Raw genomic sequence first — 25,790 nt, forward strand, 5'->3', positions numbered from 1 at the left:
GTAACTGTGTGGGTTTTGATACTGAGAGTTTATCACTGACCTTTGGGCTAGCGGATTTGTGTATGTGGCTGAATAGTGACGGATTAGTGTATGTGTGTCATAATATGGTGAACGGATATCTGCCGCAGTGGCGGTATGTTGGCGGCAGTCAGCGTAGCGGTAAGTGGGGTTTACCACCAATGTCCTAATGAGGGCCAAAGGGTTTTGTGTAGTCAGGCATTCCCAAAGCCGGGGCTTTGCACAAACTTTCTCTCAATTCAAAGAATGCTTTCATTCAGGCCTGATCTAACACTAGGGGGTCAGTAACTTCTTTGTTAGTCAGCTTCTACAATGGCTTTGAAATGAATGAAAAGTTGGGAAATAATTGGCGACTGTAGCCTACCATCCCCAAAAACATCCTGACATCTCTTTGTGTGGCTGGGGGACTCATCTGTAATTTAGCTGTAACCCTTTCTCTGGATATTTTCCTGCTTCCCTTCTCAATTTGGTGGCTCAAATATTTCACAGTATTGTAATTTAGTTGGTGACACTTTCGCCCTCATTACAACCCTGGTGGTCGGTGTTAAAGTGGCGGTAACACCGCCAACAGGCGGGCAAAAAAAATGGAATTACGACCACGACGGAAACCGCCAACATAGACAGCCACTTTAACACTCCGACCGCCACGGCGGTACAAATAAACAGCGCGGTTGTAACCGCCAACAGACAGACGGAAGACAATGTACCGCCCACCCTATCACAGGATGCCAATCCGCCACCTTTTCTGGGGTGGAACCAACGTGATCATAAACACGTCAGAAACAGTACACAGAAGGGGAAACCACTCACCTCTCGACACCCCACGAGGAACCAGGACGCGATAGAGCCAGAACTTCACATCCTTCCGGCGATCGTCTTCCTGCTCCTCTATCAGGAGTTCCAGAGACAGCGGCGACGACCACGGTGAGTACTGCACCTACAACACAAAGGAGGGGGGAGAGAAAAGAGAGTGACACACACACACAACACCCCCACCCTCACCCACAACACCAGACACACAAATACATGCTGCAACATTACATTTACACCCCCAACGGCCTCCTTCAATAACGCAAGGACAAAAGGAATTGATTTGAACAATTGTAATAAAAAAGATCAGGTAGTCAAAACTATAAATACAGTATATACAATTATGTACACCAACAACACAAGTCCGAATAGTGCACAAATCATTGTCCGTGGACCACTAGGCCCAAAATGCATGGGCGAGCCCACATAAGATACCTGACGCAAAACGGAGAGAACACTGGATGGGCATCAGATGGAAAATAAACAGGCACCTCAAGGGGAGGGGGGGGACCTAAGCCTGATGAATGCACGACGCCACTGCTCCACGAGGGGGCTCCATGCCCATTGATGTATCCTGGGGAGTGCAAAGCCACAGTCTCTCAAGTCTCTCCAGTGGGTGGTTTGCCCACTGCTTTATCCTGGGGAGTGCAAAGCCACAGTCTCTCAAGTCTCTCCAGTGGGTGGTTTACCCACTGCTTTATCATAGGGAGTGCAAAGCCACAGTCTCTCAAGTCTTTCCAGTGGGTGGTTTGCCCACTGCTTTATCATGGGGAAAGCAAAGCCACAGTCTCTCAAGTCTCTCCAGTAGGTGGTTTGCCCACTGCGTTATCCTGGGGAGTGCAAAGTCTAAGTCTCTCACGTCTCTCAAGTGGGTGGTTTGCCCACTGCTTTATCCTGAGGAGTGCAAAGCCACAGTCTCTCAAGTCTCTCCAGTGAGTGGTTTGCCCACTGCTTTATCCGGGGGAGTGCAAAGCCACAGTCTCTCAAGTCTCTCCAGTGGGTGGGTTGCCCACTGCTTTATCCTGGGTAGTGCAAAGCCACAGTATCACAAGTGGATGCCTTTCTCCACTGGTTCTGGAGGGGGCCTTGTGCCCAGAGTGCTTCATCCTGCCAAGGACAGAGGTAGTGGATGTGATACTCCACTGGTTCTGGAGGGGGCTTTGTGCCCAGAGTGCTTCATCCTGCCAAGGACAGAAGTAATGGATGTGAAACTCCACTGGTTCTGGAGGGGGCTTGGTGCCCAGAGTGCTTCATCCTACCAAGGTCAGAGGTAGTGGATTTGATACTCCACTGGTTCTGGAGGGAGCTTGGTGCCCAGAGTGCTTCATCCTACCAAGGACAGAAGTAGTGGATGTGATACTCCACTGGTACTGGATGGGGCTTGGTGCCCAGAGTGCTTCATCAGACGAATGACCATGGGGGATGGCAGCCATGTCTGCGGTGGTGCCACTGGCTGAGGATGTCGCGGGGCCACTGGCGGTGCTTGCGGCGGACTCTGTGGCGTCGGTGCTAGCGGCGGGCTCTGTGGCTGTGGTGCAGGTGGCAGGCTCTGTGGCAGCAGTGCTGGCTGCGGGCTCCGTGGCGACGGTGCTGGCTACGGGCTCTGTGGCGGCTGTGCTGGCTGTGGGCTCTGTGGCGGCACTGCTGGCTGCGGGCTGTGTGGCAGTGGTGCTGGCTGCTGGCTCTGTGGCAGCGGTGCTGGCGGCAGGCTCTGTGGCGGCAGTGCTGGCGATGGTGCAGGTGGCGGTGCAGGTGGTGGTCTTCTCCGTCGTACAGGTTGCTGTCGACGTGGACAGAAGGTGTGACACTGGTCCCTCAGTCGGTGCCACTATGCCCTCTCCTGAGCAGACCTTGAGTTTCTGACCCTTCCCCACCCTGGAGGTGGCGCAGCTGTCTTGCCACTATCGCCTTTAGTTTTCCCTGAGCCCTGGGTGGAAGGTGTTTTCTGCTTCTTTCTCCCAGATGTGGGCAACTTTTTTAGTTTTGCAGGTGGCGGAATGTTCTTGCCCTCGCTCCGTGGCACACTGGCAGCCCTGATGGTTGGCGCACTCCCATAGCCCACAGTTGCTGGCACCACTGTGCCTGGGGATGTGGTGGCTGAGGTGGTGGGTTGAGACCTTGAAAGCCTGGCCCTAGGGGAAGGACGGGGGGAGGTGTAGGGAAGAGGTCAATATTAGCCAGGAAAAGTTTTTTAGACACACTGGGATGGGTAGATGGAGGGGGTTTGGGAGTGGAGGAAGAGGTAGTGGTTGTAGGAGGTGTACGTCTGCTGGATTTGTGTGAAGGTGCATGGGCTGGAGGCTTTTGTGAGGTAGATGGCTGTTGGGTGGGTGTGTGCCTGCGTCTGTTTACTTTGGGAGGAGGGCTCACTGACACACTGGGAGAGGACACTGGGGATGTGTGAATGGTAGTGGGGTGGTGAGTGCACGTGAGTGGTTTGTGGTGATGGGCGTGCTGGTGATGGAGGTAGTGGCTGAAGATGTAGTGCATGCAGGTGTGAGTGTAGACAAGATTGGGAGGGAGGAGGGAGACAGTGGAAGAAGTGGATGTTGGTATGTCTGCATGGGTATGATGCTTGTGTGAGTGCCTGTGGGATGTGTGGTGCTTACGTTTGCCTGAACCACCCTTGTGTGTTGATGTGTGTGCATGCTGGTCTGATGGTGTGCTTGGGATAGGCTGAGGTACAGGGGATTTGGTCTGGGTGGAGGAAGTTGGAGGTGGGAGGCTAGACACAGGGACAAAGGCTGCCATCAGTGCTGAGGCCAGAGCCTGAAATGCTCTCTGTTGGGCTGCCTGGCCTGAAAGAATGCCCTCCAAGTATGCATTTGTTTGTTGCAAATGCCTCTCAACACCCTGGATGGCATTCAGAATGGCAGACTGCCCAACAATGAGGGATCTCAGGAGGTCAATAGCCTCCTCGCTGAGGGCAGCAGGGCTGACTGGGGCAGGGCCTGAGGTGCCTGGGGCGAAGGAGATGCCCACCGTCCTGGGTGAGCAGGCATGGTACACAGGCTGAGGGGCTGCTGGGAGGGCGGTGCTGGTAGGGCGGGTGGCGGCTGTACCTATTGATGCGGGGGGCACAGAGGGGCGCGTCACCGTAAGGGAGCTCCCATCTGAGGAGGAGTCACTGTTGCTGGTCTCTGCTCCTGTCCCAGCCGTGGAGCTCCCCTCACCCTCTGTCCCACTGGTGGCTTCAGACTCCGTTGTTTCTCCCTCCAGGGCCAAGCGGGATGCAGCTCCCTCCTGCTCCGGTGCCACTGCTCCTCCGCCTGATGATGCTATTGCACACAAGAACAGGGAGACCACAAAAAGGGGGGGGGAAGACAGAAGAAAGACATGTTCAGTGCATGCAACACCAGTACCATTGGCGGACACTACAGACACAGCAGACCTCTGCACTACGCCATGCACTTATAGTTCCTAGATTATTCACAGGGCCATGGGGTACAAGGCCTATGCCCAATTGCTGCACACATGGAAGTCACAGGAGCCTGACTAGGCGTAGATTGCACTAACCACTAGTGGGTTTGGGGTGCCACTGAACCTGCCTCACAAGGGACCTTGTCTACCAAGCTCGCCCTGGCCTAGGGGAACCCACTGCCCACCTCCCCTACCCAGACACCTCGTAATGCGCGCAGAGACAGATGATTGTGACTGTAATCACCCCATTGTGGAGGCTGTGATGCCCTCAAGCACCCATCCAACTCCGGATACGCCACTGCCAGGATCCGGAACATCAGGGGGGTCATGGTGTGACGGGCACCCCTCCCACATTGGGAGGCCATCCCCAGCTGGGCCTCCGCCGTCTTCTTGCTCCAGCGGCGAATGTCCTCCCATCTTTTCCTGCAGTGGGTGCTCCATCTGTGGTGGACCCCCAGGGTCCGGACGTCCTTGGCAATGGCACGCCAAATATCCTTCTTCTGGTGGGCACTGACCTAGAGGAATTGTACAGGGGAAAAGGATATTCTTTACCCGTCTGGACTGTCATACTCATTGGCCCACATTCCGACCCTTGCCCTGACGCATATGCACTCACCGTCTGCACATGCAGGCCTCAGTCCCCCCCCCCCCAATGTATCTTCCAGCCACAACACTCCAAACAGGCATTGCCCATGCAGCATGCTCACAGTGTACTCACCTGTTTGTCTGGAGGACCGTAGAGTAGCGTGTACTGGGGGACGACCCCATCCACTAACTTCTCCAACTCCTCCGAAGTGAATGCAGGGGCCCTTTCCCCAGACACATGAGCCATCGTCGCTTCCAGACCCAGGTCACAGCAGCACTTGCGGTGTAGGTCCTCTCGTGTCAAAGGTCAGGTATCAAGTGAGTGAACAGACAGAAAATGGCGGTCACGTCCCCGGCGGTGCGTACCGTCGCCGTCGGCGTACATCGTCATTGGCTCCAGGGACCCATAGGGTCCAATGTTAGCCAATGCAGGATTGCGCCGTGGTCTTCGACCGCCTACCGCGACGGTGTTGAACGCCAGTGCAGTTACCTCAAATCCCCTTGTCCCACCTTACAGGTCAGGCAGCCACCATTTCAGGGTGCCACATAGCATTAATAATAACTGCATCACACCTATCTAGGCCTTGCATACAGACAGTAACAGGCACATTGCGGATTAATAAATGTGTGGTAATGACATTTTGTTATACCTCAGTGTTGGCTGACTCTCTGCTCACTCGTCCATAGGGCACGTCAGCTGAGGCAGGTGAGGAGATGGCGGCATCCTCCGGTGTGCAGACCGCTGGTGGACCTGTCGACAATGGAAGAGAGACACGTAATAGTCACCTACAGACTTGATCGTGCAACAATCCATGAACTTTGTGCCCAGTTGGAGCCAGACCTGATGTCAGCTATCCGCCATCCCATAGGGATCCCCCCTCTAGTGCAGGTCCTGTCAGTACGCCATTTCCTGGCAAGTGGGTCTTTTCAAACCACAGTGACCATTGCATCAGGGATGTCCCAGCCAATGTTCTCTAACGTGTTGTCCAGAGTGTTGTCTGCCCTGCTGAAACACATGCGCAGCTACATAGTTTTCCCTCAGGTGGATGATTTGCCTACAGTGAAAGGTGACTTCTATGCCCTGGGACATATCCCCAACATCATAGGTGCCATTGATCGGACACATGTGGCCTTGGTTCCCCCCGCGGGAGTGAACAGGTGTACAGAAACGAGAAGAGCTACAATTCGATGAATGTGCAGATAGTGTGTTTGGCCGACCAGTACATCTCCCATGTGAATGCCAAGTTTCCTGGCTCAGTGCATGACGCTTACATTCTGAAGAATAGCAGCATCCCTTATGTGATGGGCCAACTCCAGGGGCACCGTGTGTGGCTAATAGGTGAGGACAAGGACTCTATACCCTGTGAATAGTTGACTGGGTCTGGGGTTGCCCCTACGGGTTAGTGTGTGTCTAACAGTTGTCCCTCTATATTTTTAGGTGACTCTGGTTACCCCAACCTGTCATGGCTACTGACCCCAGTGAGAAATCCCAGGACAAGGGCAGAGGAACGCTACAATGAGGCACATGGGCGAACTGGGAGGATTATAGAAAGAACCTTCAGCCTCCTTAAGGCCAGGTTCCGGTGCCTCCATATGACAGGTGGTTCTCCCTACTACTCACCAAAGAAGGTGTGCCAGATCATCGTGGCCTGCTATATGCTGCACAACCTGGCTTTGCAATGACAAGTGCCTTTTTTGCAGGAGGATGGTCCAGCTGGAGGTCTTGTGGCAGCTGTGGAGCCTGTGGACAGTGAAGAAGAGGAGGCTGAAGAAGAGGATGTCAACAACAGAAACAACGTTATCCAGCTATACTTCCAGTGAGACAAAGGTAGGAAAATATCACTGCCCGCACATCTCATACTAGTTTTTGACCTATCATAAGTCTGTCATTTTCATCCCGTGTATGGACCCTGACTTGTCACTTTGCCTTTCCATTTAACAGATGTGGGTCCCACTTTGTGATCTCTGCTATATTACCTCATGGACTAGAGCTGTGTTGCATCGGTATCTTGACATTTAAATTGACATTGATATATTCCATTGTTATTGCAATTACAGAGTTGTGAAAGCACAGACTGACTCCAGATTGTTTTGAGATTGATGTGTGTTTATTTTTTGTGCAAATAAGTGGAGGGAGTTGTAAAATGGTCAGGGGTGATGGTGGAGGTATGTCCATTGCAGAGTCCAGTCTATTTGTTTCACAGGTGCATTGTCCAAAGGGGCATAGGAAGTGGAGCAAGGGCAGTTGATGGATGGAGAGGGTGACAAAGTGGGACAGAAGGATGACATTCAGAGGGGTCTCATTTCCTGGCGGGGATCTTGGCAATGTTCTCTGTCTTGTTCCTGGATCTCAGGGACCATTTGCGGGGTGGGTCTCCATCTGCAGGGGCTGGGGTGCTGGTGTTGTGGCCCTTTGGCGGTGCCTACTGTCCACTAGCGCCGGCGGAGGTGGTGGGCTGTTCATCATCAAGGCTAGTGTCAGGGGCCCCTTGTTGTGCCACAGTGTCCCTCCTGGTGTTGACTAGGTCCTGCAGCACCCCATCAATGGTGACCAGGGTGGTGTTGATGGACTTGAGTTCCTCCCTGATCCCCAGATAGTGTTCCTCATGCAGCCGCTGGGTCTCTTGAAAGTTGGCCAGTACTGTTGCCATCGTCTCCTGGGAATGATGGTATGCTCCCATGATGTTGGAAAGGTCCTCGTGGAGAGTGGGTTCCCTGGGCCTGTCTTCCCCCTGTTGCACAGCAGTCCTCCCAGTTCCCCTGTTTTCCAGTTCCTCTGTCCCCTGAACCGTGTGCCCACTGCCACTGCCCCCAGGTCACTGATTTTCTTGGGGTGGTGGGTTTGCCAGGGTACCCTGTAGTGGTGGACACACTGCTGCTTGACGTGTCCTGGGGACAGAGGGATGGGCCCGCTGGGTGGGTGCTGTGATGGTGTTTCCTGAGGGGGGAGGCTCTGTGGTGGCTTGTGACTGTGTCAGGGGAACCGACTGTCCCGAGGTCCCAGATGGGCTGGGCTGGTCATCTTGATCCAGTTATGCAGAGCTGCTGTCATCACTGTGGGCCTATTCTGTGGGGGGACTGGACATGTCTGGAACCTCATGTCCGGTGACGTTGGGTAGGGGTCCTGCAGGGGTGTAAAGGCATGATTATTGCATCTGCGTGTGCCATCATGTGCAATGGGTGAGTTACCCTGTACTCCAGTGCTTTCATTCTTGTCTAGGTCCTTGTGTGCATTTGGTTTGGGGTGTGTGAGGGTATCTGTAGTGGACATGCTTTGGTGATGGGTGTCCAAGCTTTGGTGTTGCATGCAGGGCTTGGTGTTGGGATGTGTGGGTTGTGATAGGGGGACATATGTGAGGTGTTGGAGTGATGGGGTAAGGGTGGGGGTATGTGATGGCATGCAGGTAGGATGGGGGATATAATAGTTAAGAGTTACCTTACCAGAGTCCATTCCTCCTGCTACTCCTGCGAGGCCCTCAGGATGCAGTATTACCAAGACCTGCTCCTCCCATGTTGTTAGTTTGGGGGGAGGAGGTGGGGGTCCACCGCCAGTCCTCTGTACTGCAATCTGGTGCCTGGAGACTACAGAACGCACCTTCCCCCGTAGGTCGTTCCACCTCTTCCTGATGTCATCCCGTGTTCTTGGATGCTGTCCCACTGTGTTGACCCTGTTGACGATTCTGTGCCATAGCTCCATCTTCCTAGCAATGGAGGTGTGCTGCACCTGTGATCCGAATAGCTGTGGCTCTACCTGGACGATTTTCTCCACCATGACCCTGAGCTCATCCTCAGAGAACCTGGGGTGTCGTTGAGGTGCCATGATATGGTGTGGGTGATGTGTGAGGTGGTGTCGTTTGTGATGTGTGAGGGGATGTGTTTGTTATCTGAGGTGTGTGGATGTTGTGTGAGTGATTATGTTGTGGGCCTGTGGATGCTAGTGTTGTTTCTAGTGGTGTCTCTCTCTGGCCTTCTGTCGCAATTCTGGTCGTAAGGGTTTGTGGGTGATGTGGGTGTGTGTTTTATATTGGATTGGGTGTGTTGGAGTGGTGTGTGTATGTGTATCAGGTGTGTGTATTTCGAATTGTCCAATGTGGATGTGTTTTGTAAATGTGTGTGTATTTTGAGTGTGGCGGTGTGTACCGCCAATGGATTACCGCAGTTGAAAGACCGCCACGTGGATTCGTGGGTCATGATAGTGTGGGCATATTCCTGTTGCCGTGACGGTGTCGGTTTTGTTATCAACAGTTTATCACTGACCTTTGGTGTGGCGGACTTGTGTGGGTGTCTGGATTTTGGCGGATTCTGAGCTGTGGGTTGTAATAGCTGTAGCAGAATTCCACCGCCGCAGCAGTGTGTTGGCGGTCTTCTGCACGGCGGTAAGCGGGATTTACCACCAATTTTGTAATGAGGGACTTTATGGCCATTCTTTCTTAAATGGTTCAATAAGGCAATCGTGTCATATTTGCATTCTTCCTTTGTTTTGGTGGCAATCAACAAATCAATGTACTGTACCGCTGTCGATTGGAAAGGCATTTCCAACGATTCCTGTTTCTTTTTCAAGATTTGGTTGAAAATAGAAGGTGACCCTGAAAACCCTTGAGGAATTCTACACCAACTGTAGACTGGATCTAAAAATTTGAAACAGAAGAGAAATTGACTATCCTCATGAAGAGGCACAGAAAAGAATGCTTGTGACAAGTCTATAACGGTAAACCATCCAGCATCACATGGGATCTGAAACAAAATTACGGCTAGATTTGGCACTACGGAACAGAATTTAAACACAATGTGATTTATTTTTCTCAGATCTTGAACAATTCAAACTTTCTCACAGGGCTTTCTCAATCCCTTTATCCGTGAATTACATGGACTGCTCAATTCTTCCTTCAAAACCACTTGGTTCACAAATTGTACAATTATGGGTGCAACCTTCTCAATGATATCCTGTGTCATGTGATACTGAGGAATCTGGGGAAAATTGCGTTCAACTTCACTGGAACCTTAACTGGCTCAACTCCCTTTATTAAACCAATGTCTTTCCCTGTCAAATCCCACACTTTCTCTTTAACTGTTCCTTGTAAGTCAGAATGAAGATCCTTCACTGTGAAAACTTGAAAGAAGCTAATCAGCAGGTTATCTCACCCTCTGTCTCTGGAGCTGGGTCATCCTCATCATCACTGTTGGTCTGAATCTCAATTCCATAATTTGAGCAAGTAATTGAGAATCTCATTTTGCACAGCAAGTCCCTTCCCAGTAAGGATTCAGGGCTTGAGTCACAAACTACAAATTTGTGTAATCCCTTAAAATAGCCAATTTTAACCTGAACTGGTTCTGCAAATGGGTTGGTCAAATACTGATTCGCTACTCCTGCAATCTGGACTGTTTTTCCTGAAAGGGGCAGGTTCCAACTTCTGCAGTTTTCACTATAGAGCGTGTAGCTCCCGTGTTAACCAAAAATGAGACTTTGTGACCAATTACTTTTCCTTTCACATATGGACCTTTCTGATCTACTTCTAAGGAAGCTGCAAGCACACATTCCTCTTCGTCCAAACTCTCATTCATGCAATCATTGTTTATTCCATTCTCATTGTGTAATGGGAATTGTTGTACTATGTTATCACTGGTTAAACCTTTAACCCGTGACCTGTTAATTAAGAATCACCTGTTGCTGTTTCATTGGGGCTTGAGGTATTTGGATTTGATGTCTGTGTACCATTGTTGCAATGACTTTGACTGTGCCATCTGCATACGTGGCATCTGCACCTGCTTCATGGGTTGAAAATTCTGCATCTGATTCATATTGCTTTGAAAATTTGGATTATGGCCCCTCATTCTTGGGCCTCTCATGTTTTGGAATGAATTGTTGTCACTTGTTTGCTAAACAGCACCTTCCTGTACCATCATCTGACACTCCTGCTTCAAACGTCATATTCCTCCACAAGCGTGACATGGCAACAATCTCTTCATTCCCTGCACGTCATTCTGAACCATCAGTACCCAAATTGGGACTATGGTTTCCGTTTCCCATTCCTCTGCGACGTCTACCTCTGGCTTGGGTTTGAAACACCATATTTTCCTGCTGCTGCAAAAACTTTCCCTGCATCCCTGTTTGTGCTGCAGTAATCTGCATCACTGTCGCCTTTTCTTTCATCTTTCACTGCTAAACTCAGTCTCGTCACTACAATACTTTGCATATTGCAGTACCTCATCAGTCAGCTTTGCTTGCCACCAAATCAACTGATTTTTAATCATCTGGCTAATCTCAGGTCTCAATCCTTCCACAAATCTGAACACAAAATGAATTATGTCTTTCGGCTCAATTGTTTCTCTATCCCTTTAATGCTTAAAGGCCTGCAACAATCTCTCATAATGTGCATGTATTGATTTGCTTCCTGGGCTGTCCTATCTATTCTCTGCCAGTTAATGTTTTTGAGTTAAATTCTGGTTTTCAAAAACTCTATCACTTTATAGTAATACTTCATTACCTCAAGAGAGGGTACGCCTGTAATCGGGTCTCTCTCTGGTTCCTTTTTCGGCCAATCTACGCTCACAAACCTGACTGTCTGCTGGTAGCATTCTACTTGGTTTCTCTCTCAACCTGGGATAATCATTTGTAAATTACACAATGTCACTTCTGCTCCAAGGGACATGGACAAAATTCCCTCCTGAAATCTCTCTCATTGGTAAAATATTTACCAAGTCCTCGACCTGCTACGCATTTGCAGTGAGGTTTGCGGAATCCCTTTTCCTTTTATCTCTTTTCTTTACCCATCTGCCTTCCCATTTGTCTAAGGCTCCCCATGTCTGGACGCTTTGAAGTAACTACCTAAGGTGTACCTTAATTCCTACAGATCTCATGTGTTTGAAATCTTTAGAGTCAAAATCTAGCCTGTAACTCCTCTCAATGTGTTTTGTTTTCTCTATTTCTATGTCGTATTTATCTGCTAAGTCTGCTGGCTTTTGATGCACATCACTTGTTTCCCTTGTAATTTTCAGGCACAAGTATCTCATTTCTGCTTTGGTGTAGGACTTGAGTCTGTTCACACCCATAGTTCCTTTGATAAGTTCACCCGCTTCCATTCCTAGTCTAGTATAGTTCAAGCACTCCTCTCCCCTAGGAGCACTCTGCAGAGTAGCTTATCCAGCCATTCAGTGAATTGTTGGGCAGTCAAACTTGCCGGTGAAATGTTATTGGGCTGGGTATTAGGCAACAGTTGTACAGTTAGTTTTGGAGACTGCGGTCTCAGTAATTTCAGGCTACGACTGATGTTTGACACAGTTCCAGAATTTCGGAGGGACTCTGAAAGGACTAAGGTCTAACAATGATCCTGTCCCATCAAAGATCTGTCCCACAGGACCGACTACTCTGGTACTCTAATTGAGTCCTCCCCTGATTGAATTCTGACTCAGGGCTCCCTGTTCATTTGTACTGTTGTTTCCCTGGGCAAACAAGGGTGTGACTGGGCCAATGGTGACGGGTACAGATATAGCATCTGGACTTGGTCTAACATTTGGGTTCTGTGGGTGCATAATTTTCATATTCTGACTTATCAATATGGACATATCTGTCTGTGTCCATATTATAGAAATGTTCTTTGGCATTGCTTGTGGCTGCACTTGAGGCAGTAAGAGTGGAGTTGGCTCTGTCTGAACCAATGTTGCTTTCTGGAAAACCTGTCCCATTGGCACAACTAGATTAGATGCAGTTTCTACAATGGGTACATGAGGATAAATTCTCTGAACATTCGGATGTAGCATCACATTTTTTGAGCTGCCAATGTAGTAGGCAGATTAAGACTGCTCTGCATTGGGCTCTGTGTCATGCTAGGATTTATCTGCACTGGAATCATCGTCATGTTCACCGTTGCTGAATGGTTTACACTGTTGCTTGGACCGCTGTCTTGTGCTGCATGGTGTGGGGGATGATTTCTTAGTAGCTGTAAAATGAACTCATCTTTATCTGACTCTTCTTTAAGTGTTAAAGATCTCCTAGACTCTTTTTATCACTGCTCCCTATTCTCAGAGGGACTTATGTTCGTCTTCCTGGTAGCTTTCCTTTCTTCTCTCTCTCTCTGTCCTGTGTAATTGCAGGAAACAACTTAATTCCCTGTACTGTCTCGGTTCTCCAAAATTTCTGATTGCTGTCCCATCAAGCCTCTGCTAGCATCTTTTCTGCCTTCTCATTCTCCTCTCAAACTTCTGTTGCTGTCTGACTACTAATTCCCAGATTGCTAATGCCTCGAACTGTGCTGGTCTCGGAGGAGGTTTCAAATCATATAGCACCTTCCTCAGATTCTCTAACCTCCTCAAATTAAACGTTCCATGGGCAGGAAACGCTAAGCTCCAATCTTTCTCTGTCACTTTGCACCATTGTTTCAGCAAAAGACATTGTGCAGCACCCTTTTCTTCAATTACAATGTAGGCAGGTGTACCTACAGGTGGTGCATTATCCCCTATACTTGCTTTAATATACTAATCTCCCCTTAGGGCACTCTTTAATGCTTTAAAAAATTTCATTTCTGCAACCTTTATGTTATTCTAAATCAAATCTGGAAGTGACTTTCAATCCCAGAATCCTCTTCACCGGCCTTCTCAACCAATTGCGCTTCAAGGTTATCTGCCAAACCGCGTGCGATCCTTCTCACTAACCAACCTATCCCAGCGCGACTCTAATGATGTCGCAAACACATGTACAGCAGATGACAGTCTTGCGGTTTGTCCTTCTAAACTCAGATTCACACTAGACTAATGCAAAATTATTGTGCGCACTAAACAAAAAACAAAACCCAATTTGTCTGTTTACTACAGGTAGGGTAACACAATCGCTTCAGAAACCTTACAGATTTTTCAATGATGGCGTTTCACTCTAGCAGCTACTCCTTCTTTCCCAGTTTCCCTGATTCACAAGCAAAATTAGACCCAAAAATTTTACTCTAACTGATCAGTGGGTCTGTCCTGGTGCACATAGGACTTGCCAGATCTCAGTCGAAATACAATTTCACTCCCTGGTAGACCTGACAGCCTTAGGGTGGTCACCCCTAATTTTTTGCCTGGCTCCCTCCACTTTTTTTACACTGTTTTTGCTGGTTTTAGGACTCTGCGCACTTTACCACTACTAAACCGTGCTAACATGCATATGCTCTCTCCCTTAAAACATGGTGACACTGGCTCATACTCAATTGCATTATTCAATTTACTTGTAAGTCCCCAGTAAAGTGCACTACATGTGCCCAGGGCTTACAGATTAAATCCTACTAGTGGGCCTGCAGCACTAGTTGTGCCACCCACATATGTAGCCCCTTAACCATTCCTCAGGCCTGCCACTGCAAGGCCTGTGTGTGCAGGTTCACTGCCACTTTGACTTGGCATTTAAAAGTACTTGCCAAACCTTAAACTCCCCTCTTTCTACATATACATCACCCCTGAGGTAGGCCCTAGGTAACTCATAGGTCAGGGTGCTATGTAGGTAAAAGGCACATACCTGTGTAGTTTATATGTCCTGGTAGTGTAAAACTCCTAAATTTGTTTTACACTCCTGTGAGGCCAGCTCCTTTCATAGGCTAACATTAGGGCTACCCTCATATACTGTTTGACTGGTAGATTCTGATCTGAAATGGGTAACAGGGTCATAGTTAGTATGGGCAGAATGGTAATACAAAATCCTGCTGTCTGGTGAAGTTGGATTTAATATTACTATTTTTGAAATGCTACTTTTAGAAAGTGAGCATTTCTCTGCACTTAAATCCTTCTGTGCCTTACAATCCACGGCTGGCTAGGTTGGTTGACACCTCCCTGTGCATTTCACCCACACAACCAAAAACACAGGATGCTGAGTCACACATGCACACATCTGCATACTGAATACGTCTTCCTGGGCTCAAAGGGTGGAGGGCCTGACACTTACATGTCAAAGCACAGTGGCCTGCCCTCACACAATGGACTGCCTAACCCCCTACTGAGACCCTGGCAGCCAGGATGGGACTGAAAGGGCACCTTGTGCACTTCTAAGCCACTCTTTGAAGTCTCCCCCACTTCAAAGGCACATTTGGGTATATAAACTGGATCCCTGACCCTAGCATCACAGACACTTCTTGACAAGATACCTCCTGGGAAAGAATCTCTGAATCAGAACCTGCAACCTGCTAAGAGAAGCTGCCTGGCTGAACCAGGACTCACCGGAATGCTCTTCTGTAAAGGACTGCTGCCATGCTGTTGCCGTGTTGCCTTGCTGCCTTCTGGCTCTGCTGAGAAGTGCTCTTCAAGGGCTTGGATTGAGCTTGCCTCCTGTTGCTGAAGTCTCAGGTCCAAAAAGACTTCACTTTCTGCAAACAAATCCGTCTGCACTGAAAATATGACTCACAGCCTGCTGGAAACGATGCACAGCCTGCAACAGGATGAGAAAATCGCCACATTACTGAACCAGAATGATGCAGCCCAGCTCCCCGAGTGGAGATCGATGCAGGGCCAGCGTTGCGACCGGAACTTTGATGCACGGCCCACCAGATCAACACATCGCCGAACCGGAACAACGCAGCCCGACTTCCTTCAAGAGGAATTGACGCAGCGTCTGCCGTGTGGCAGAAATTGCCTTGCATCGCCCAGTGGATCAACGCGGCTCCTGTGACTTCATCCTGCGTGCTGAGGATTTCTCTGCATCACCCCCAGGACATCCAAATACGCCGCAACCCAAAGAGGATCCAAGCATGCGCGCCGGAAGTCGACGCAAAGCCCTTGCTGTAAGGAAAAGCATTGACGCATTGTCTGTGTACGCCCGGAGAAACCAACGCACTCCTCCCCGTTTTCCATGCATCTCCTCCTCTGCAGTCGCATGCAGATAATTTAGACACAACCAGGTACTTTGTGCCTGCAAAAGACACTTTTTGCTTTTTAAGAACTAAAGACTCTATCATTTTTAACAGTGATATTTCAACATATACTTATCAAATCTTGATTGTTTTGGCCTGCTTTTCATTAGAAAAATATCTTATATTTTTCTACGCCTGTGTGGTGTATTTTTGTGGTATTATACTGTGTTATTGAATGATTTATTGCACAAATACTTTATACATTGTCTTCTAAATTATGCCTGACTGCTCAGTGCCAAGCTACCAGAGGTTGGGCACAGGAGAATTTGGATTTTGTGTGACTTACCCTGACTAGAGTGAGGGTCCTGCTTGGACAGGGGGTAACCTGACTGCCAACCAAAGACCCCATTTCTAACATTGTTGATCAGCGATGAGGATAGGACTTATATTTGTGCAGTGAATACATTAGCTATCTGTACACTACTTACTCATAGTTGAAGATCACCTTGATTTTTTATCTTTTTCTGCAATTTCATTTTTCTACCTGACATTTTAAATTAATCCTAACTCCACATGTTCTGGCTGGGTCTCAAGCAGGAGCTGAGGAGTTTGACCTAGCCAAGCTGGAGACATACGCTGTTAACCAGCGGAAGAGGTTCTGCAAGGGGATGGGAGTACCTACCCGGGGTGTCTCCAGGAAGGAGGAGTACCAAAAGGCACTGAGGGCTTGGGCAGAAGCCCGTTCACAAGAGAATGTTGAGGTGGAGGAGCCAGAGAGTGGCCTCTCAGAGGAGTTGCCACCAGCAGTGGGGGATGTTACCCCTTGAATTGTGCCCCCTGGTAAACCACGGAGCAGTGTCTCTAGCCATGGCCTGATGGCAGTGGAAAGGAGGGATGAGAGAGAATGTCAGTTACAAATGGCAAAGTTAAACATCGAGGTAGAGGAAAGAAAAGCAGACAGAGAGCCTTGGCTGAAAAGAAAGTTTTGTTGGCTCATGAACTGAGTCTCAAATAGCTGGATATCAAGGTGAGGCAGTCTGAGTCCATCAGTGATGGTGGCAGCATACATGCAGGACCTGCTGGGGAAAAGAAGGTTTGTATACCCACAAATGTGGTGCCAAATTATGGGGTGGGAGATGACATTGATAAGTGGTTGGCTGCTTATGAAGTTGCAGTAAGGGCTCATGGGATTTCAGAAGAGCAATGGGGACAGCCTTGTGGTAGTATGTACCAGTAGTGGGAAGGGACACACTCCTTGCATTGGATCCAAGGGATCAAAACACATATGCACCCATGTAAACTGCTTTACTTTCCAAGTTTGGGCTGACACCTGAGAAGTACCATCAGAGGTTCAGGGACAGCACCAAACTCTCCACACAGAACTGGGTAGACTTTTTTGATTTCTCCAGTAAGGCACTGAATGGATGGGTGTGGGGCAGTAAAGTAGATGACTATTTGGGGTTATATAATTTGATCCTGAAAGAGCATAGGTTCAGTGTTTGCTTTACAGAGTTGCGCCAGCACCTAGTTGACAACAATTTGACTAATCCTAGAAAGCTTGCTGAGGAGGCAGACCTCTGGGTTAGCACCAGAGTGTCCAAGAAAGTACCTGGGGGGACATCCACAAAGGTGGCCAAGGTCTCCACCAGAAGAATGAGGAGGGAGAAAAACGTAAAAATAATGAGTTCTGAGAAGGCTCCCAAAACAATTACTAGGGTGGTGGTAACCTGTCCAAACCTGACTCGGAAAAGAGGCCACGGTTATTTCACAGAAAGAACAGACAGTTTGTACCCAAATGCTTAGAGGTTACCAAGTTTGGTCACTACAAGGGCGACTCCAAGTGTCCAATGCGGGCACAGCCCCCCACTGGAGGGCAGACACCTGGGTTGGCTAGTGTAGCACTCGGGGAGGAGGTAGTTGCAGATAGTTTTAGGGGACAGACAGAGGTAACCCTAGTGTCCCTGGGAGATGAGGAAATGGTGCCAAAAGCCCACATGCCTGGCAATACTTCCAAGCCTGGGCAGTGGGTCAAATCAGCTGGTGCCTGCAGAGCACATCATCCCCAATACATTCCACTAGGTCATAGTCGCTGACAATCGTAAGAGTCACCTGCCGGTGGCTCTCGTTCCCTTTGATTGGGGGGGTCTCTGGTACTCTAAAAGTAGCTGTGAGTCATGCCATGCCTGTAGATTGTCGGTTAGGCAACGACCTTGAGCATATTACCTGGAAGGAGATAGAGCTCAGGTATCCCCGGAGATGTTAGGTTTGCCTGAGTGGGTCAGCATGTCCACGTGGTCCATGGCTGCCCGGGAAGGGAGTAACGGGCGTCTGGAGCCTGGAACAATGGCCCAGAGAGCTGCACAGAGGAAGGGCAAGTGGTGTGGAAAACCGGTCCCGTAAGTACCCCTGCAGTGGTTATCGGGTCTCAGAGGAGAAGGCCCCTGAGCCTACTGGGGAGGACATTGCCACCCTGGGCAACCTGCCTGAACTTGCAGGCTGGCAAGCAGAATGTGGGCCAATCAGGGAGGAGTTCTGCAAAGCACAAAAAGAGTGCCCCACTCTTCAGGGTTTGAGGCAACAGGCCACAGCCCAGGCAGCAGGTGAAGCCTCTGGCGATCGCCATATCTATTGGGAGAATAATCTCCTTTACAGTGAGCCTAAGGTACCAGAAGCTAGGGCAGCATGTGTGCTGGTGGTCCAACAGTGTTACCGGGCCTTTCTACAGGGTTTTGGTTTACAACATCCCCCTGGCAGGACATTTGGGGCAAGACAAGACCTTTGCCAGGCTTGTCACACACTTTTATTGGCCCTGAATGCGGATGGCCTCAGATGCTTTCTGTAGGTCATGCCCAACCTGCCAGGCTAGTGGGAAGACAGGGAAAAGACTAAAAGCCCCCGATCCCACTCCCCATCATTGGCACCCCCTTTGAACGGGTGGACATCGACGTCATTGGTCCCCAAAACTATCCTAGGCAACAGGTTCATCCTGGTTTTGGTGGACCATGCTACCCGCTATCCAGATGCAATCCCTCTAAGGACACTGACTGCACCAGTGGTGACCAGACCTCTGATGAAGATATTTACCCGTGTGGGATTCCCAAAGGAGACTGTGTTTGACAGAGGCAGAAACTTCATGTCTGTATACATGAAGTCCATGTGGGATGCATGTGGGGTGACCTATCGGTTCACCACCCCTTACCATCCTCAATCTAATGGGCTTGTGCAAAGGTTCACCAAGACCCTAAAAGGTATGATCACAGGCCTGCTTGAGGCCATGAGTTGTAAGTGGGACGTCCTTTTGCCATGCCTTCTCTTTGCTTATAGAGAGGTGCCCCAGAAAAGGGTGGGGTTCAGCCCCTTTGAACTTCTCTATGGGTAGCCTGTCAGGGGACCCCTAAGCATAGTAAAAGAGGGATGGGAGAAAGCTCCCAGGAAACCTCCCCAGGATGTGGTCAGTTACATGCCGGCCCTTCGAAACCAGATGCAACAATTCTGGAAGCAGGCCAAGAGCAACCTCAAGGCCAGTCAAGAGGTGATGAAGCAATGGTATGACCAGAAGGCCACCTTGGTAGAATTCTCCCCTGGAGACAAACTTTTGGGTAATGGAGCCAGTAGAGCCTAGAGCTCTCCAGGACTGCTGGACTGGCTCATTTAAGATCAAGGAGCAGAAGGGGGAGGTCACTTGCTTAGTGGACCTCAAGTTCCCTAGAAACCCCCTAAGGGTGCTCCACCAGAACAGACTGAAGCCCCATTTTGAGACGGCTGAAGTCAACATACTTCTGGTAAGAGATGAGGGTATGGAAGAGAAAAGTGAGCCTCTCCCCGACCGCCTCTCTATCAAGGAAGGTAATGGGTCAGTGGAGGGTGTCAATCTCTCTGACTCCGTGACCCTAGTTCAGAGAGGGGACTGTTATGAGTTACTGGAGCAGTTCTCGTCCCTGTTTCCCTCACCCCTGGACTCACACACTTATGTGTCCATGAAATAGACACAGGAGACAGTCCCCATGTAAAGAACAGAATTTACAGAGTGTCAGATAATGTGAGGTCCAGCATCAAGGCTGAAGTTGCCAAGATGCTGGCTTGTGGGGTAATTGAGAAGTCCAGCAATGCCTGGGCCAGCCCAGTATTGTTGGTTTCCAAGGCTGCTGCTCCCGGTGCCAAGCCAGAGCTTAGGTTCTGTGTGGACTACTGGGGTCACAACTCTGTCACAAAGACAGATGCTCACCCCATCCCCTGAGTTATTGAGCTTGTAGACAGGCTAGGCACTGCCAGGTTCCTCAGTACATTTGATCTCACACCAGGGTACTATCAGATCGCCTTGACTGAGGGGGCAAAAGGGAGATCCACTTTTTCTACTCCTGAGGGCCATTACCAGTTCTGGATCATGCCCTTTGGACTGAAAAATGCCCCTGCTACCTTCTAACGGTTGGTTAACGGGGTCCTAGCAGGAAAGGATGCCTTCTGCACAGCCTACCTAGACGACATCGGCATTTATAGTTCTAGCTGGGAGGAACTCCTGCTGCACCTCAAGGAGGTGCTCCAGACCCTGCAACAGGCAGGCCTGACCATCACGGCCAATACGTGCCATATTGGGCAGGGTTCCATGGTTTAATTGGGACACCTAGTAGGTGGTGGCAAGGCGCAGCGCCTCCAGGCCAAGATTGAAACCATCAAGGCTTGGCAACCACCTAGAACCCAGAGGTGAGAGCCTTCTTAGGTCTCACCGGATACTACAGAAGATTTGTCAAGGGTAATGGCACCATAGTTGCCCCCTTAACAGAACTCACATCCAAGAAACAACCTAGGTTGTTGAATTGGACAGAGGCTTGCCAAAAAGCCATTGTATCCCTGAAGGAAGCCATGTGCATAGCCCCCTGTGCTCAAGGCACCTGATTACTCCAGGGAATTCATCGTGCAGACAGATGCTTCAGAGCATGGCATAGGGGCGGTCCTGGCACAACTGAATGAGGAGGGCCTAGACCAACCAATAGTGTTTATTAGCAGAAGACTATTACCACGGGAACAGAGGTGGAGTGCTATTGAAAGAGAAGCATTTGCTGTGGTCTGGGCACTGAAGAAGCTGAGACCATACCTGTTTGGGACTCACTTCCGGGATCAAACAGACCACAGGCCGCTCAGAGGGCTCATGCAGGTGAGGGGTGAAATTCCTAAACTCTTGAGGTGGTCCATTTCCCTACAGGAGATGGACTTTACGGCTTTAGCATCAGCTGGGGATTGACCACGCCATTGCTGATGGTCTCTCCAGATACTTCTGCCTTAGCGATGAGAGCTCCTAAGGGGTTGGGTAGCTCTCCCCACTTTTAGCTGGGGGGGACACATGTTAGACCTAACAGCTTTAGGGTGGTCACCCCTTACTTTTTGCCTGCCTCCCTCCACTTTTTTTACACTATTTTTGCTGGTTTTAGGACTCTGTGTATTTTACCACTGCTAACCAGTGCTAAAGTGCATATGCTCTCCCCCTTAAAACATGGTGACATTGGCTTATACCCAATTGGCTTATTTCATTTACTTGTAAGTCCCCAGTCAAGTGCACTACATGTGCCCAGGGCCTGTAGATTAAATGCTACCAGTGGGCCTGCTGCACTGGTTGTGCTACCCACATACGTAGCCCCTTAAACATGCCTCAGGCCTGCCACTGCATGGCCTGTGTGTGCAGTTTCACTGCCACTCCGACTTGACATTTAAAAGTACTTGCTAAACCTTAAACTCCTCTTTTTCTACATATGCCACCCCTAAGGTAGGCCTGAGGTAACCCATAGGGCAGGGTGCTATGTAGGTAAAAGGCCGGACATATACCTGTGTAGTTTATATGTTGTGGTATTGTAACACTCCTAAATTTGTTTTACACTGCTGTTAGGCCTGCTCCTTTCATAGGCTAACATTATGGCTACCCTCATATATTCTGCTTCAGTGTTAGATTCCTATTCTGAAATGGATAACAGGGTCATATTTAGTATGGCCAGAATGGTAATACAAAATCCTGCTGTCTGGTAAAGTTGGATTTAATATTACTATTTTAGAAATGCCACCTTTTAGAAAGTGAACATTCCTCTGCACTTCAATCCTTCTGTGCCTTACAATCCCCGTCTGGCTGGTTGGTTGATAGCTCCCTTGTTCATTTCAACCAGACAACCACAAACACAGGATCCTCATTCACACCTGCACACATCTGCATACTAAATGGGTCTTCCTGGGCTGGAAGGGTGGAGGGCCTGACACTTACATGTCAAAGGACAGTGGCCTTCCCTCACACAATGGACTGCCAAACCCCCTACTGGGACCCTGGAAGACAGGATGGAACTGAAAGGGGACCTTGTGCACTTCTAAGCCACTCTTTGATGTCTTCCCCGCTTCAAAGGCACATTTGAATATGTAAACTGGGTCCCTGACCCTACCAACCAAGACACTTCTTGACAAGATACCTCCTGGGAAAGAAACTCGGAACCGGAACCTGCAACCTGCTGAGAGAAGCTGCCTGGATGCCCAAAGGTCTCACTAGACTGCTTTTCTGTTAAGCAATGCTGCCTTGCTGTTGCCCTGCTGCCTTGCTCCCCTCTGGCTCTGCTGAGAAGTGCTCTCCAAGGGCTTGGATTGAGCTTGCCTCCTGTTGCTGAAGTCTCAGGACCAAACAAATCTTCACTTTCTGCAAAGAAATCCTTGAGTGCCAAAAATTCAATACACATCCTGCTGGATACGACACACAGCCTGCACTGTGACAAAAAAATAATGCATTGCTGAAATGAAATGACGCAGCCTCGCTCCCCTAGTGGAGATCATGCAGCACCAGCGTTGCGACCAGAACTTTGATGCATGGGCCACCGGATCGACGCATCGCCAAACCGGAATGACGCAGTCTGACTTCCTGCAAGAGGAATCAACGCAGCACCTGCTGTGTGACAGAAATTTCCCTGCATCGCCCACTGAATCGACGCAGCTCCTGTGACTTCGTCCTGCATGCCCAGGATTTCTCCGCAAAGTCCCTGGGGCGTCCAAATACCCCGCAACCCAACGAGGATCCAAGCCTGCATGCCAGAAATTGCCGCAAAGCCCTTGCTGCAGGAAAAGCATTGATACATCGTCTGTGTGTGCCCGGAGAAACCGATGAACACCTCCTCGTTTTCCATGCATTTTCTCCTCTGCAGTCCTGTTCAGATAATTTTAGACGCAAACCAGGTACTTAGTGCTTGCAAGAGACACTTGTGGCTTTTTAAGAACTGAAGACTCTATCATTTTTAACAGTGATATTTTGACATATTCCTGCTTTTTATCAGATAAATATCTTATATTCTTCTAAACCTGTGTGGTGTATTTTTGTGGTGTAATACTGTGTTATTGAATGATTTATTGCACAAATACTTTACACATTGCCTTCTAATTAAACCCCTTAGCTACCCAGGCCTTTTCCCCCTCAGGTGCCTAGCCTTTGGCTATTTGGGGCAGTTCACGCTTAGGCCCTCATAACTTTTTGTCCACATAAAATACCCATGCCAAATTTGTGTCCTTTTTTCCAACATCCTAGGGATTCTAGAGGTATCCAGACTTTGGGGGTTCCCCTGAAGGACACCAAGAAATTAGCCAAAATACAGTGAGAATTTCCTTTTTACAAAGAAAATAGGAAAAGGGGGCTGCAGAAGGCGGCTTGTGTTTTTTTCTCTAGAAACGGCATCAACAAAGGGTTTGTGGTGCTAAAATCACCATCTTCCTACTTTCAGGAACAGGCAGACTTGAATCAGAAAACCCCATTTTTCAACACAATTATGGCATTTTACTACGACATACCCCATTTTTACTATATTTAGTTTTTTCAGCCTCCTTCCAGTTTGTGACAGAAATGGAAGTGAAACCAATGCTGGATCCCAGAAAGCTAGACATTTCTAAAAGGTGGACAAAATTCTGAATTCATCAAGGGGTAATTTGTGTAGATCCTACAAGGATTTCCTACAGAAAAAGCTGTATTAAAAACAATTGAGGTGAAAAAACAGCAATTTTCTCTACTTTTTACTCAGTAACTTTTTCCTACGATGTCAGATTTTTTAAAGCAATATACTGTTACGTCTGCTGGACTCTTCTAGTTGTGGCGATATATAGGGCTTGTAGGTTCATCAAGAACCCTAGGTACCCAGAGCCAATAAATGAGCTGCACCTTGCAATGGGTTTTCATTCTATACCGGGTATACAGCCATTCATTTGCTGAAATATAAAGAGTGAAAAATAGATATCAAGAAAACCTTTGTATTTCCAAAATGGGCACAGGATAAGGTGTTGAGAAGTAGTGGTTATTTGCACATCTCTGAGTTCCGGGGTGCCCATACTAGCATGTGAATTACAGGGCATTTCTCAAATAGACGTCTTTTTTACACATTGTCTTACATTTGGAAGGAAAAAATGAAGAGAAAGACAATGGCAATAACACTTGTTTTGATATTCTGTGTTCTCCCAAGTCGCCTGATAAAAATGGTACCTCACTTGCGTGGGTAGATGTAATGCTCGTGACAGGAAACGCAACATTGACACGTCACATTTTTACATTGAAATCTGACGTGCTTTTTGCAAAGTCCCTAGCTGTAGATTTTGGCCTCTAGCTCAGCCGGCACCCAGGGAAACCTACAAAACCTGTGCATTTTTTAAAACTAGACACCTAGGGGAATCCAGGATGGGGTGACTTGTGGGTCTTTCACCAGGTTCTGTTACCAGAATCCTTTGCATACCTTAAAATTTGGCCAAAAAATAACACTTTTTCCTCACATTTTGGTGACAGAAAGTTCTGGAATCTGAGAGGAGCCATAAACGTCCTTCCACCTAGCGTTGCCCCAAGTCTTCTGATAAAAATGGTACCTCACTTGTGTGGGTAGGCCTAGCGCCCATGACAGGAAATGCCCCAAAACACAACGTGGACGCATCACATTTTCCCAAAGAAAACAGAGCTGTTTTTTGCCAAGAGCCTAGCTATGAATTTTTGGCCTCTAGCTCAGCCGGCACCTAGGGAAACCTACCAAACCTGTGCATTTTTTAAAACTAGACACCTAGGGTAATCCAAGATGGGATGACTTGCAGGGCTCTGACCAGTTCCTGTTACCCAGAATCCTGTGCAAACCTCAACATTTCACATTTCGGTGACAGAAAGTTCTGGAATCTGAGAGGAGCCACAAATTTCCTTCCACCCAGCATTCCTCCAAGTCTCCCGATAAAAATGGCACCTCACTTGTGTGGGTAGGCCTAGTGCCCGCGACAAGAAATGCCCCAAAACACTATGTGGACACATCAGAATTATCAAATACAAAACTGTTTTTGAGGGGGAGGGGCACCTGCGTTTTTGGTCCTGGGCTCAGCAGCCACATAAGGAAACCTACCAAACCCAAACATTTCTGAAAACTAGATACCCAATGGAGTCCAGGGAGGTGTGACTTGCGTTGATCCCCCAGTGTTTTCTTACCCAGAATCCTTTTCAAACCTCAAAATTTGGCAAAAAAACACTTAAACACTTTTTCCTAACATCTCGGTTACAAAAAGTTCTGGAACCTGAGAGGAGCCACAAATTTCCTTCCACCCATCATTCCCCCAAGTCTCCCATGAAAAATGATGCCTCACTTGTGTGGGTGGCCTAGGTGCCTGCAACAGAAAAAGGCCAAAAACTTGTAGAGATTTAGGGGATAGCACAGCAAGTTGATAAGCACATATTTTTCTTTTATACATCTTTAGGCTGACTCTGCTTTGGAGACCCACACAAGTGAGGTATAATTTTACTTGGGAAACTGAGGGGACGCTGGGTAGTAGGAAATTTGTCCTGGAGCAGTGATCCTATGAAGAAAAGTGTGGAATATATGCTTTTTTTTAAAGCAAATTTTGAGGTTTGCAGAGGATTCTGGGTAAGAAAGTTTTGGGGGATCCAGGCAAGCCACACCTCCCTGGACTCCTTGGGGATTCTGGTTTTAAAAAATGTCTGGGTTTGGTAGATTTCCCTAGATGGAGGCCACACCCGGGACCAAAACATCGGTCCCCCCCAAACACAGGTAGTTTTGCAATAGATCATTTTTATGTGTCCACGTATGTCTGTGATGTTCCAAACCCAAAAATTGTGAAAAGAATGCCCTTAGGTTATGTTAAAAAGACCCCCCACCCACCAACCAAGTT

General features: G+C 48.6%; 1 protein-coding gene across 1 annotated transcript in view; it reads left to right on the forward strand.

Moving 5' to 3' along the window:
* SH2D4B (SH2 domain containing 4B) overlaps window positions 1–25,790 on the forward strand; it is a 1,234,963-nt gene that overhangs the window by 673,316 nt on the left and 535,857 nt on the right. Inside the window, exon 9 of the mRNA XM_069240651.1 lies at window positions 18,481–18,503. Coding sequence (XP_069096752.1) covers window positions 18,481–18,503 — 23 coding nt within the window. The remainder of the gene's footprint in view (window positions 1–18,480; window positions 18,504–25,790) is intronic.

This window comes from Pleurodeles waltl, chromosome 6, assembly GCF_031143425.1.
Source record: "Pleurodeles waltl isolate 20211129_DDA chromosome 6, aPleWal1.hap1.20221129, whole genome shotgun sequence".
In the NCBI taxonomy this organism is placed as follows: Eukaryota; Metazoa; Chordata; class Amphibia; order Caudata; family Salamandridae; genus Pleurodeles; species Pleurodeles waltl.